The sequence below is a fragment of the Labeo rohita genome, chromosome 3 (assembly GCF_022985175.1).
Source record: "Labeo rohita strain BAU-BD-2019 chromosome 3, IGBB_LRoh.1.0, whole genome shotgun sequence".
In the NCBI taxonomy this organism is placed as follows: Eukaryota; Metazoa; Chordata; class Actinopteri; order Cypriniformes; family Cyprinidae; genus Labeo; species Labeo rohita.
In genome coordinates this window covers 15,165,405-15,179,633 of record NC_066871.1, presented here as the reverse complement: position 1 = coordinate 15,179,633, position 14,229 = coordinate 15,165,405, and the positions used below count along the sequence as shown (strand labels likewise).

Here is a 14,229-nt window from a genome sequence, read left to right as displayed (position 1 = left end):
TAAACATGCCGAATGGATTTCTTCTAAAAGACAAAAAAAAACCCATCTTTTTAAAGGCTATATTCCATCATGTCAAGTGTGTTGAAAACACAAGACTTGTCTGATGCCACCTAGTGGTTTGAAACACACTAAGAGGGTATCAGTCGGAGCATTTGGCTGTAGTTAACTCTCTCTAGGCCTACCAAACAAAAACAACTAACAAATGAATGTGAACCGCTTTAGAATTCTGTTGAGCTGAATACTAACCACTGGACCGAAAACCTAGATTATTATTTAATACGCTAAAAGGCAACACAATGAAGATGGAACTGGATTACAGAAAATCACGTCAGCGTTGAGGCCTGAGGAGCAACATTTTCTACTTGAAAGGCAATATATCTTCAGCTGAGCATGACAGACTATGAAGTGTCTGTTCAACAGCTCAATGATCTGTTGACAGATCAAAACGGAGACTTCTGTATGCCCTCTAAACATTTCAATGAAGTTCACCCCGGGATACTCCTAGGGAATGAGTAAGTCTTTACATAGCCTCCAGATATGCAGTGGGTGGATTATTTTCTTTTTTCATACCGTTAATTATAAGAATTATAGCAGCAGTGCTCAGCAAACATTTACATTTTGCAATCATATGATTAGCTTCTCTTATCTGATACGTTGAGTTTCAAAACATGTTCATGTATCCTGTTGCAAATTCTCAAGGGCAAGCCTTTAAATAAACATGGCCTATTTTCCATGTGTGAAGGACGCCCTCTAATGCTTGATGCTTTCACACACTCTTAACATCACTTAAAGTGATGTAGCTGTTATATTACTGTATCTCAACAGGTCTGTAGCTACAAATGTAACACGTTTGCATCAGCTGGGAGTGACACACATCCTCAACGCTGCAGAAGGCCAATCGGACATGCATGTGAACACAGATGCAGAGTTCTATGCAGACACAGGGATCATCTATCATGGGATACCAGCCTTTGACACTGACCATTTTGACCTCAGCATATATTTTGAAGAGGCTTCTAGCTTCATTGAAAGAGCTTTGGCAATGAAAGGTCTGAACGGTCTTGGTAAAATGAAGTACTTAAAATGAATATTTTTTTTTATCCCTGAACTCATGGTTTTTCAGAGCTAGCTACTCATAGGCCACGTTCACACTGCAGCAGAATACAGTTGTCAGTCCTGTATTTGAGTCCTTAATACGGTTACGTTCACAGTACGGTTATTTACGAATGTGATAACCGCACTTTATAACCGAACTCACACCCGTAAGTTTTCAGGACTCAAAACCGCATTCTTGGAACACACACGCTCCAAACTGTCACGCCATACAGTGCGAGAGAGCCGCTCTGTCTTACAAACGCGTGTCTACCGTGTGTTTAGTGTTTTCACACGTGGTTTCAGTAACTTACAGTGATGGAGAAACGCGCTGATCTTGCGGACTCTTGGACTCTTGTGGTGTCAGAAAGTGATAAGACTTTCAGTTTTATGGGCGTCGCCATCTTTGATACGACTTTGGTCACTGCTGTGGTAACTGGCAAGGAATAGGGGCTTGACTCTCTTTGCACGTTCATACAGACAGTATTCGAGATGCAACTGTAAGATGCTGTGTGAACGGGATATTTCGAGACTCACACCTGTAAAGTAAATGCGTTTGTCAATCCCAAAAACTGACAGTGTGAACGTAGCCATTAATAAAGCATTATTTGTTAGCTAGAGTTGCCGAAAAAGTGAATTGTGTCATAATTTACTCACCGTCATGTTGTTTCAAACCTGTTTTTTTTTTTTTTTTTGATAGATATTTTGAAGAATGTTGGTAACCAAACCATTTTAGTTACAAATTACTTCTATTGTATGAAAACAAACAAATAAACAAACAAACAGACAAAAATGCAGATTTTTCTCAGATTATATATATATATTCTTATGTTCCACAGTAGAAAGAAAGTCATACATCTTTGGTGGAGTAAATTATGACAGAATTGTCATTTTTGGGTGAACAATCCCTTTAGTATCCTTAATCTTTTTAATGTTTCAATGACCCATTAATGAGTCAATCTAAAATTAGGGGTACATGTCATGTCCATGGACTCGATTATCAATTTTACTAATTTTTCAATAACTTTTCACTCCAAGCAATGATCACTTTTATATCAGGGGACATTTTTTAAATCATTTAATACAAAAATCCAACAGATATCCATTTTTTATCTTTAAAAAAATGGCATATTCTATACTGTAATTTGCTGTTTTTGTGCTGTCTGCTTCAGTAAATAAGAGGTTTTGCTCTTCAGATTAGCTCTAAAATACATGTTTCTGTATGTATTTATTATAAATATTTGTCTAAAATAATCATTAAATTATGAGAAAGGTGTTTTTTAAAAATATTTTGCTCATGCATCTACACTAAATCATCCATTTTGTGTAGGTCTGAGAAATCAGTGTCAACTGTGTTACTCCCTATAAAACCCTCTATAAATCAGCAATGGTTTGTTCCAAAGTCACATGTCCAACATCAGGTGATGTAATTTATTTTTTTGTAAGGGAAATTTGAAGGTAGTGTGGTAAGTCATAACTTCTTGTCTTCAATAATTTATCAATATTATTGTCTGCACATAGAGTAGATTAATTGACCGTCAACAGTGTTATCAACATGTTCTGGTGAACTTCCATTACATGCTCTATTTATAAATATGTAAAGAAAGAATATAAAAACATAAGTTAATCTAGGTCATGTACTAACTAGTCCAAGGTCACACAAGGACACAAGGCCCTAAAATGGCTGAAATGTCAACTGTGTTACCTGTCAACTGTAACAATGTTGGCAATTTAGTGTCAATTTATGCTCACACTGAGTATTGTTGATTAATATATATATATATATATATATATATATGTATATTCTCAAACTATTGTCATTACACAGAAAATACATAGGAATTGCATAAACCATGATTTGCATTACAATGGATAAACTGATCTAATCATGGCCACACTTTCTGTGAACTCAATATCCACCGTCAGAAAAAAAGATGGGAATATCTTTGGAGATGGAAGTCTTGGGAATAGCACAAAATTTAGCATACTGTGGATTTATGTTAAAGAAAAGTTCCATCATTCATGATAGCATCCCACAGAATGCCCATTATGAACCCCAAATTCATATTTCATAAATTAGTTAGACAGACAACCTCAAAAACTCTGATGAATAGACTCAAAAACCTTGAAACAAATGTTACCAAACCTGTGGTACTTCATTCTTGTTTCATTTGACATAGCATTTGTCTGTAACACAGTTGACAAAATAATGAATCAAATGTTAATTTTCATTAACATATTTAAAAAGTCATTACGGCTTAAGCTTGCCAAATAATTAATTTAGCATATAAAGGGGATATATTATTCAACCACCTAGTTTATTTATTAAAAAGAATACTGATTTTCTGATTTTTTGGCTGACGTGAAATGTACCCCTAAATATAGAATGACTCTAATAATAAAACTGTTGCTTGCTGCCTGCTCTCACTAACTTGGATACACTTCATGAACATCAACTCTTTAAGTAGCCTTGAAAGCGCACATACATCTCGGAGACGTCTATTTGACGTCTGCATAACGTCTTTCACTTGACTACAGCAACCTTCTTTATTTAGACAATGTAATAAGCTACAAAATGTAAGCATTATCAGGCTAGCAAAAATTCTATCAAGAACAATAGCATGATTGTGAGTGTAAACAAGAATGAGCAACTTACATTTAGTTGGAGTATTGTCTGTTTTTGTCCGCCAGAGGAAGCCAAAACATAACCGCATTTCCAAGCCACAGGCCGTAAAGGTGTTTACTTCTTGAATGAAGCAGTGTTTTTTGACGAACAGTTTGAGTGAACTATTCAGTAACTTATTCATGAATGTGACTCGCCCATTAAGATACATCTAGCCCCCTACTGGCGTAATATGTAGGCTAACCTCATGGAAAAATCCTCTCAGCTAATATACAGAAGAACAGTTTGAATAGCGCGAACAAAGCGGAGTGATACAGACAGTGAAAAGTCTCAGTGCTCCAATGGCGCGCCATTCGACCAATCAACTTCGAGGACTGCTGTTGGCTAGATGGACCTTTCTCACATTTCCGGGCTTCTCATAGCGGAAGTCATCATAGTTGGGTAAAATCCGAGAGCAGTGAATGGGAGAGTACCACAAATATATTTTTTGCATTCACATTTGCTCAAATAGCAAAAGAAAAACTACAAGATAGTGTTTTCACGACTTTCAATCAAAGAAAAAAAAATGGAGCTAGACTGATATCAGCAGTCAGAAGAGAGAACAATGTCAAATTTACCATCCCTCCCATTAGAAACACCTTCGCATAGCGTTAACTATTTTTTGTGACTTGATGTAAAGGTGATATAATACAAAGTATAGTGTTATAAATGTACATACATATTTTTAAAAATCAAACTATAAAAAACTTTAAAGGATTTATTGTGATGATGACCGTTGAAACGCGTCATCACAGGCTTGTGAAAAGGGTCTATTAGAATACAAAACAAAATTGTGTTCGATTCAGTATGTTTATTTTTTCCAACAACCTCTCATTGCGTTTTGGTGGAGTCGTAGGGTCTCATTCGTACGTTTTCGTAGGATCTGTTAGAGGTTTCTAAAAATCTTACCGTTTTTCGTGTCAATTCTACACATTAATTCCCGCGCGAAATCGTCAACTCATAAAATAGTTTTCTGTTTTTCGTTTTCTGTTGCTTTTTCCACGCCCGCTGTTGAGTGTCTTGAAAGTTGCTTTGAGAACTGAATATGTTGCCCTCGAAGATATACGATAAAATAGTTACAGTTTCTTATTTTTCTGTAGGGAAAGTGTATGTACACTGTCAGAAAGGCTACAGTCGTTCGGCTGCGCTAGTTATCGCACACCTGATGCTGCAGCACAGGATGGATGTACGAGCTGCTGTGGCCACAGTGAGAGAGAAACGGGAGATCGGGCCCAATGATGGATTCCTGCGCCAGCTCTGCCAGCTGAACGACAGGCTGGAAGGTGAAGGAAGGTTGTGTTTTGATAACACCTAAATATCTACAAATAAAGTGAATAATAGCTGAATAAATGTGTAAAATATTCAGTTAATCTATTTATCTCCTTGGCAAGCCAACGCTGAATAGGGTTGTCTTTTGGAATGACTGTTTTCAGCATCTTTTGTCTTGTTTCAGTATCTTCTGCCCTCTAGCGGTACTGCTGATCGTTGTTTAGGCAGTACATAAAGTGTCAAAATATCATATAATATCATATATGTAATATAAAATATAAAGATATCATATATGTGACCCTGGACCACAAAACCACTCTTATGTTGCACGGGTATATTTGTAGCAATAGCCAAAAATACATTGGATGGGTCAAATTTATCATTTTCGTTTATGCCAAAAAACATCAGGATATTAAGTAAAGATCATGTTCCATGTAGATATTTTGTAAATTTCCTACCGTAAATATATCAAAACTTAATTTCTGATTAGTAATATGCATTGCTATAAACTTCCTTTGGACAATTTTAAAGGTGATTTTCTCAATATTTTGATTTTTTGGCATCCTCAGATTCCATACTTTCAAATAGTTGTATCTCAGCCAGATATTGTCCTATCCTAACAAACAATACATCACTGCAAAGCTTATTTATTCACCTTTCATATGATGTATAAACCTCAATTTCGAAAAATTTACACTTATGACTGGTTTTGTGGACCAAGGTCACATGTGCATACATACAGTGAGCCCTTTTTGAGTAGCTTTTTGAGTAATTACAGTTTAATCACAAATAATCAAACACAAGAGATCTTCACAGACAACAATCATTTATTAAACATTTTTTAAAGTGAAAAGTAGCACACATACCTGAGTTACTTTTAAACCCCTCCCTCATGTTCTGCTTTTGTCTGATTGGTATTAAACACATATATATATTGATTGTATAGCTGCAAATAGGACTTTTATTATTATTATTATATTATGAATCATTTTTACGTGGTTCCTGCATGTGAAAATATGATCTTAATTGTTAAATTAGTTACTACATGCAAAAATAATAGCTCAAAGCAAACACCTTGAATGATAGTCGGCGGTTTGAGAATCGGTTAAAAGTTTACATTTTTTAATCTTTCTGCAAATAAAGTTGAAATATAAAAAAGGAATAACAAAAATTAAACATAGTCTGCATTGCACCCACTAGGGAAAAACCTCACGGGCCTTTCACGTCCATTACAGGTTGGTACTAGGACAGTTTCATAGAAGGATAATGTACAATGCTACAAAGGATGATTTAACAGCAATTCTGCATTGCTGGAGTAGATGGACCACCGACCCATAAAGGAGACGGCATCTTAACAACTTCCTGCATAAGCATAGTGTTCAAAATTAAGTAAAAGCACATCAATTATGCTTCACGAGCAAGAAAAGGACACACACGAACATTTGTGCAAGCATCATTGTCTTTGTCATAATATAGAGCTATTTGTGATAGAGAGAATGCAGATAAAATCATTGTTAGAGAAGAAAAAATATAGCTATATACTGCATCACTTATCGAACATATTGCAGGGGTTCAGAACTCAGTTCTTGGAGGGCCACATTGTATGTCTTGGAGCAGGTTTGCAACTGAACTCTGAAGGGCCGCGGCCCTCCAGGAATCGAGTTCTGTACTCTTAGTCTATTGCACTGAATGGGTTTTACAAAACAGTAGCCAGTGAGGTGTCTGCGGTGAGGATGAGGATGGTTTCTTAAAGTAAGGTGAGGTCAAGTTGTGTGTTAGAGTACTATAGATTGAGGTACTGGTGACTGTGGTTGACCTCTGCTGCAGATGTGTCTTTTCTGGCTGATTAAAAATCTTGGCGTCATTTTTAAACTGTCAGACCTACAACTACATTCGTTCCAGCCTGATCACATTATGGCAGTCTAAGATACTGGAGGAGTGAGAACTGCTGTGTGTTTGACACAAAAGTGACTATGTTGATCTCATCCTCTCATATCGTTCACATGTGAGGTATGAAGGTTTGAAATAACAGAAGTGCTCATCATCAAATCACTACAAGAGAATCTCGATATGGGAGACAGAGTAAATACTAATGAAGTGTGTCAAACCAACTAAACACATAAGAAGCACGATGGCTGTTCACACTGAGCACTTACACACCCACAGTACAGTTTAGATTGAAAAACATGTATAACAGAGTACAGTGTCTGAAATGAACTTTAGTTTTGTTTGTTAAAATTCACAGCCTGGAAGTGCGTTAATGTCCACTCAGCATAAAACACAGCAAGTATTCTGACTAAAGAATGAGCTCTTTTTTTTTATTTTTGACATTCCTCATCAGAAGATGGACATTTTTTTTTTTTTTTTTTCCACACTTGAACTTTTGGACCTCAAATATGACTTGCTACATTGGAGACTGTGGACGTGTAGTTGACATGCGATTTATTGATGCATGTGAATTTTCCAGAGAGCTGTTGAGAAGACTATGCCTTTTTTAAGATCTATTAAAGGAGTCATATCATGCATTTGATTAATATTTAAATGTTTTTCCCCTGAGGTCCACGTATACATTTTTGCTTCGGCAAAAGTCAAAATTTCACATACACTTTGCGTTTCTTTGCACGTGAAATGATCAACAGAGCTTTGCTGTGCTCATCTGTAAACTGGATCCAAGCTGCCCTAAAACTTGCACTGAAACCTCGTTAAAATATGTTTCTTGCAGGAATATCCAAAAATGAAAATTCTGCCATCATTTACTCACACTCATGACTTTCCAAACCAAAAGGACTTTCATTTTAAACTCTGCATTGAATGTTGTATGCATGAGTTAAAGGAAAAAGGGCTATTTTCCTAGCAGAAGTTCTTTACTAATTTTACCATATTTGATTATCTCTGTGTTTATATTTGGGAAAAAAAGTCTAAATGAACTCAACACAGAAAGTGCTCATGTCTCTTTGGAAGACTTGCTTCAACAGCTTGATTCATATGGATTACTTTTACGTCTTTGTACTTTAGATTTCGTCATTATCCAAAGTGACTTACAAATGAGGACAACAGACGCAATCAAACCAACAAAAGAGCAATAATATGTAGTCGCTGTGACAAGTCTTGGGTAACTTAATACAGTATACGTAGCAAGAGTTTTTATAATAAATAAAAAGAAAACAAGTAGATCAAATAGAAAATAAACAGGGAACGCTAGTGTTAAAGGGTCCCTTTTTAAATAGAAATAAAACAAGTCAAAAGAATACAATAAGAATAGAGAATGCTAGTGTTAGTGGGTCATTTTTTATATTAGAAAAAAAGAAAAGGAGATAGATTAGAAAAAGAATAGAGAATGCTAGTTTTAGAGGCTTTTTGTTACCCCTTTTTTTAGAACACAAAACAAAAAACCAAACAAGTAGTTAGAATAGACATAGAATAGAGAGAGCAAGTGTTTTTAAAAAATTTGAAACACACTAAAAAAAAAAAAGACTGAATTTAACGCCAAAAGACTGTAAAAATGCTACAGTAAAAACCTATTAATTGGTCAACGGTAAGTTCCCCTACTCTATATGGTGAAAAACTGTATTGGAAATTACATGTTACGGTAGTATACCGTTTTTGCAAGTGAAAAAGAATGTATAATTTCAAAAATAAACGTAAATCGAATTTTCCAGAATTCCCTTACATTTTACATTAGATGTTTCTTCATTGAAATAACTATGTTTTTCTTAGCTTTTACTTATCAGTTGTGTACATAAGGGTTGTATGTTACATCTAATGTTGTTAAATTAATATTTTGCATTATTTCAGCTTGATGTTTGTTATGATGGTGTTTGGTGTTTGTGTGAATGACACTGTGCACCTTCTATATATGTTAGTATTTAAAATCTGCTTGTGATTGACTTTGGTTCATCATGTGACTTTCTCATCTCCTGCTTTTAGTGGTTATCAGTGTATTACAAAGGTACAAAACAGATTTCAGTACTTCAATAGATTGGTACATTAACATTAAATCAATGAAATTACGGTATTTAAACGTAATTTTAAGTTAAATCCGTTGCTACTGTATTTTTCATAGTAAAATTCTGGCAAGCACAGCTTACAGTAAATTAACAGATTTTTTTTTTTCTTACAGTGGCAGCAAAAAAAGAAAAATAGAATTAGAATAGAGAATGCTAGAGTTAGAAAATGGAAGACATTTTTAATGCATCAAACCCTTGGTTGCGTGGACTTTAAATAAACTGACAAAAATTAGGAGAATATATTAAAAGCATCCTCATTTGTGTTTAAAGGTGAAAAAAAGTTGTATGAAAGTTATGGATTTGAAACAACATGAGAGTGAGTAAATAATGAAAGGATATTAATTTTTGGGTGAACTATGCCCATTAATACTGGGATCCTACAGTAGGATCTGCAGGTGCTACACACAGCCAGGAAAAGCGCAAATTTTGATTTAATTTCTAAATTTTACTCTAACCGTGAGTCCTTCTGGTGTTTAAGAAAAAGATTATCTTTCCTACTTTGTCAGAGTGGACACCAATTAAGAATAGCTAATATGTGACCCAGGACCACAAAACCAGTCATAAGTAGCACGGGTATATTTGTAGCAATAGCCAAAAAAATCATTGTATGGATCAAAATTAGCGATTTTACTTTTATGCCAAAAATCATTAGGATTTTAAGTAAATATCATGTTTCATGAAGATGTTCTGTAAATTTCCTACTGTATATATATATATCAAAACTTAATTTTTAATTAGTAAAATGCTTTGCTAAGAACTTCATTTGGAAAAATTTAAAGGCAATTTTCTCAATATTTAGATGTTTTTGCACCCTCAGATTCCAGATATTCAAATAGTTGCTTTTCAGCCAAATATTGTCCTATCCTAACAAACCATACATCAATGGAAAGCTTATTTATTCAGCTTTCAGGTGAAATTGACCCCTATGAATGGTTTTGTGGTCCAGGGTCACATACGGAAATGTCGTCGGTCATATGTTAATATTCAGAAAAATACATTTTTGCTGCATAGCTTCAGTTAATCCCCTTTAAATGTGGCCAAGGGAAGAAGTTCTGAAAGTTACAGTCTGATTTCATAGTACAATGAACTTTTATTTCAAACGTCATGATATGACCCCTTTAAGAGTCAAAGTCTCAGTCAATATACTCATGATCTGGCTAGGTGTATAGGACTGAATTCTGCTCTAATAAAAGTGCTGTAAAGCAGGTTTGGATGTCCAGCAAAACAAATGGCTTCCTGATTCCCCGTTACCAAGAACAGGGTCTGTGGGCAGGGCTCAGCTGAGCTGACCCTTGCTGGTGCAGTAGATTGTGACTGTGGGCAGTGCATGTCTGCAGTGCTGGTGGGTTGGATTGAGCCTGAGTCAGGTGCATGGCCTCATGGGAGCTCCGTGCCTGAGTATAGCTAGTCACAGTGAGTTTGTCCTTTCTGCCCTTTTGTTCCTCTGTGTCATTTTAAATGGAGGCTGCATCTCACTTCCTGACACAGTATCAGTCAAAAAGGACGTTGGAACCCTGCTATGCGTCTGAACCAGAAAAATTAAGCTGGTTAAACTACTTGAAGGGACGCTTTGGGGGTCTGGCTGTGTCCTTTGCTGGGGAAGAGTTCATGTAAAGTTCTTGTGTGAGATGTACAGGACAGATTTAGAGGCACAGGGACCACTGAACTGGGCTGACCAAAAACGAGGTTCGTTTTACGCAGGAACCATCTTCCTGTGCTGCTTTTCCAGCGCTTTCTTAAAGCAAAGTAATCTGCTGAGCAATCGGTCTGCACAGTAAAATTCATTCAGTCCGGCACATTCGTACTGTCCTCAGAAACAGGGAACAAGACTGACACTTGGTCCCACATCACAAGTGAAAGGAAAAGCAGTATACACACACACACACACACATGAGTGAGGTTGCTATCACACGTATGTGACTTTTTAGTGTACATGTGCACGTTTATGTACAGGTTTAAGCAGGAATATATATGAATGAGCGGGTGGGTGAAAAAAAGTGCTTTGTAGACTGCGATGCATGGATGAGGGGTGAGGTAGAGTCTGTTTGAAGACATGGAGAGGTAAGTGACACTCATTTCATTTCCTCTTGCAGGAAGGATGCAGAGATTGTTAGATGCCTACTTTTAAAATCAGCAAAGGTGTAGGGTACAGTGGGGCCAAAAGTACTTTGTATTTTTCATTTCCATCTCAAAACAATGAACAGCAATACCTATTGGTGGCTATGCTCTGCAAAATAAACAAGGTTTATTTTTAAGCCATTTTTTTTTTTTAAACAATTGTAAACATTGTAACTAATGAGAATACTTGAAATTATATTTTTTGCAGCAAAATGCTTGTTTGTGATTTTCAGGTTTGTTGCAGTCAGACTTTTTTTTTTTCAGGAGACTCCCAAAACAATATTAGGAACATTAAAAACGGTACAATACAGGCACTTTAAAGCAAGTGATGCCAAGATGGTTGGAAATGAATTAATGGTCGGAATTTTAAATACGGTACCAAAATAATTTTAGTCTTAATCTCATAATAATCCGAATCTCATTAGAATCTCAACCTGTAAGTAATGATAAATCATAGATGTTTATATTTTCTATCAAGATTTCATAATATGAAACTATGACAACGGGTGTAGCGTTTCTGACATGCGTTGTATGAGGTAGACCAATCACAACAGACTGGGCCATCAGACCAATCAGAGCAGATCAGGCTCACAGAAAGGAGGAGTTTGGAGAGACTGAATCTTTGAACTGCTTCAAATGAGTCGTTTGAGAATTGCTGTAAAATGAGGTATTAAATGCATATTTTGAGAACGAAAGCGTTGTTTGACCTTGCATGCATGTGAATCTATTGTAGGAGATTCCCAAAACAATATTAGAAACATTAAAAAAGGCATAATACAGGCTTAAATACAATACAAAAATATTTTTAGTATTTAATCATATTTCTAAATAAAATTATTAAATGAACAGAATATTGCTCAACGCCTTTTGCTGAAGTGTTTTTTTTATGTTTAGCCCCACTGTACGCTACTATTCTTATGATCTAACCCTTAGTTTGTGTTTTTTTTCTGTTTTTATCTGTCAAAATCTGATTTTCAGGGATCATTTACCACCCTGTACTTCTAATTTGTCCAAAGAAATGATGGGATTATAATCCCCTAGAAGTACTTTTTTTTTGGATAATACCATAGTATTCTTTTAAAGGAGAAGTCCACTTCCAAAACAAAGATTCACAAAGATGAGCGTTTGGAATTAAAAGGTATATAGATTGTATTATTTTTATGAAAATAACCAATCGTTACACCAAGATGGGATTGTTTACAACCGCATTTGGGATCGTTTGAAGCTACATTTAAACAGCTTTTTCGAAGTTCAAACTCGGGGCACCATATCAGTCTATTATATGGAGAAAAATGCAGAAATGTTTTCCTCAAAAAACATTTTCTTTACGAGTGAAGAAAGAAAGACATGAACATCTTGGATGACAAGGGGGTGAGTACATTATATGTGAATCTTTGTTTTGGAAGTGGACTTCTCCTTTAAGTACCTGTGTAATACCATAAGGTACTACCATCTGATGAGACATAGGGAGCACAACGACTGATCTGAAGGCCATAATATGGAGATGGATGTGTCTCAAACCACAGCATATGGCTTAATACGTATGTACATCAATCTGTCTGCCCAAATGGATAACACTAGGACGGATGGATACAGGAGGAAATACCTCACGACGGCTATATGGGTCACACACCAGAAAGTTCAGAAAATGAGGTCACAAAATGTTCAGCTTAAGTAACATACAAGTGGATATGGTAGATAGGAAGGTTTTTGAGAACTGTAGACACTGCATTGTAAGAAGATAGATGAGTTAATGCAGGTTGAATTGTATGCATACATACATGTAAGGACATGTTGCTACATGTATGTCTGTATGCTGGTGTATATAAGGTATGAGAAGTTCACACATATCAATGCAGGTACAGAGTGTACGAGTACACACAGGTAGTTATGTTTACAAAGGAGATATTCTATGCGTGCAAAGAGGAAGATGAATGCTAAAATACTATTGTAATCAGAGGAAAATTAGCATTGTTTTGTAGATTAATAATAGTGTAAAGCCCAAATGTAGGTGTTCGTGTTGCTTATAGAAGTTTCCTCTGTCTTAGCTAGCGTTTCTGAAACCGGTTATGCTTTTGAATGTGTGGGTTTCTTTGTCACGCTTTTGAAATAAGCTCCTTCTGAGGTTGGGAGGTATGTCGGTACGAGAGGTAGGTTGATGCATGCTAGCTTTTTGTCCGTCTGTGGGAGGAATCTGAATGGCAAGTGACTATAGGGTCGAAAGGTGTGGAGGCCGACAACCCAAGAAATATCCCAGACAAAGCTGATGGTGCAAAATAAAGTACATGTTCTGGTTCGGCATTGCATGAGGATGCGAAAAAACAAATGCTTCTTGTATGCTTTTCGAAAACGAATTCACGATCAGTTTTGCCCCCTTTTTTTCCCTCCCCAAGTTCCCCAGTGGCTCTCGGGTCACACCTCCTGATCCTCGAAGACCTCTAGGAAGAGCGGGGGGAAGAGTTCTGTGGGACACTCCACTTTCATGTGCAGGAAGCGGCTGGCGTGACAGGCGCCGATCATGCGCAGGTTCGTCACCTTCATCAGCAGCTTGGGCCAGAAGTGCGAGATGTTGTGCTTGCGATGGTTGATGTAGTGCTCGAATGCTAACAAGTACATCTCCTGACACTTCTCGATCTTTTCCACACACGTCAGTCCAGAGCGATCTGTGCAATGGGAGATTAAAAACTAATGTTAAAGTGAATTCAGCCAGGCAAGAGGTCATAATAGGAAAGTTAAAAGAAGGTTACGGTGATAGTTCACCCCAGAATAATGTATTTCAAAACCATATGCTGTTATTTTTTCCATTGAACACAAAAGGAAATTCCTTTTGAGTTATCAGATAAACCAATATTTAATAAGGGTTATATTAATGCTTTTTTGTGCAATTATAAATAAATAAGCATTAGATTAACTGTAATGCATCTCACTTGAGCATGAATGGATTTTGCATAAAAAGGTTAATAATTTATGAAATATTTGAAGATATTTGTTATGCCTTTTGACCAAGATTAAGGAGCAGATGCCATATTAAAGAAAACATAACTGATTTAAAATAATAATAATAATAATAAATAAAATTAA

The 14,229-nt window shown here is 36.1% G+C and overlaps 3 protein-coding genes across 7 annotated transcripts in view; 1 reads left to right on the top strand and 2 right to left on the bottom strand.

Annotated features, from left to right (window-relative positions):
* The window catches only part of tac4 (tachykinin precursor 4), a 47,675-nt gene extending 43,795 nt beyond the window's left edge, over positions 1 to 3,880 (bottom strand). The window contains exon 1 of the mRNA XM_051101444.1: positions 3,749 to 3,880. The gene's annotated coding sequence lies outside the window, so the exon portion shown is untranslated. The remainder of the gene's footprint in view (positions 1 to 3,748) is intronic.
* dusp3b (dual specificity phosphatase 3b) lies at positions 148 to 5,100 on the top strand. Of its 2 annotated transcripts, none has more exons than XM_051101418.1 (3): positions 148 to 512; positions 826 to 1,049; positions 4,855 to 5,100. In XM_051101418.1, the coding sequence occupies exons 1-3, from the start codon at positions 391 to 393 to the stop codon at positions 5,067 to 5,069; spliced, it is 561 nt and encodes a 186-aa protein (XP_050957375.1). In that variant the 5' UTR covers positions 148 to 390; the 3' UTR covers positions 5,070 to 5,100. The 2 variants fall into 2 exon arrangements, with proteins under 2 accessions (XP_050957375.1, XP_050957364.1); XM_051101407.1 differs by having other exon boundaries at positions 826 to 1,064.
* A 730-nt stretch (positions 5,101 to 5,830) lies between these two features.
* Positions 5,831 to 14,229, bottom strand: part of thraa (thyroid hormone receptor alpha a) — a 48,736-nt gene continuing 40,337 nt past the window's right edge. For all 4 annotated transcript variants that reach the window (XM_051101313.1, XM_051101302.1, XM_051101306.1 and 1 more), the window contains one exon: positions 5,831 to 13,811. In XM_051101313.1, coding sequence (XP_050957270.1) covers positions 13,561 to 13,811 — 251 coding nt within the window. In that variant the 3' untranslated portion in view covers positions 5,831 to 13,560. The remainder of the gene's footprint in view (positions 13,812 to 14,229) is intronic.

Coding starts and splice junctions, on each gene's coding strand:
- dusp3b (XM_051101407.1), top strand. CDS start 391: ATGACAGACTATGAAGTGTCTGTTCAACAGCTCAATGATCTGTTGACA. Junction 513..825: donor GGGATACTCCTAGGGAATGA/GTAAGTCTTTAC, acceptor GTATCTCAACAG/GTCTGTAGCTACAAATGTAA. Junction 1,065..4,854: donor GAAAGGTCTGAACGGTCTTG/GTAAAATGAAGT, acceptor ATTTTTCTGTAG/GGAAAGTGTATGTACACTGT.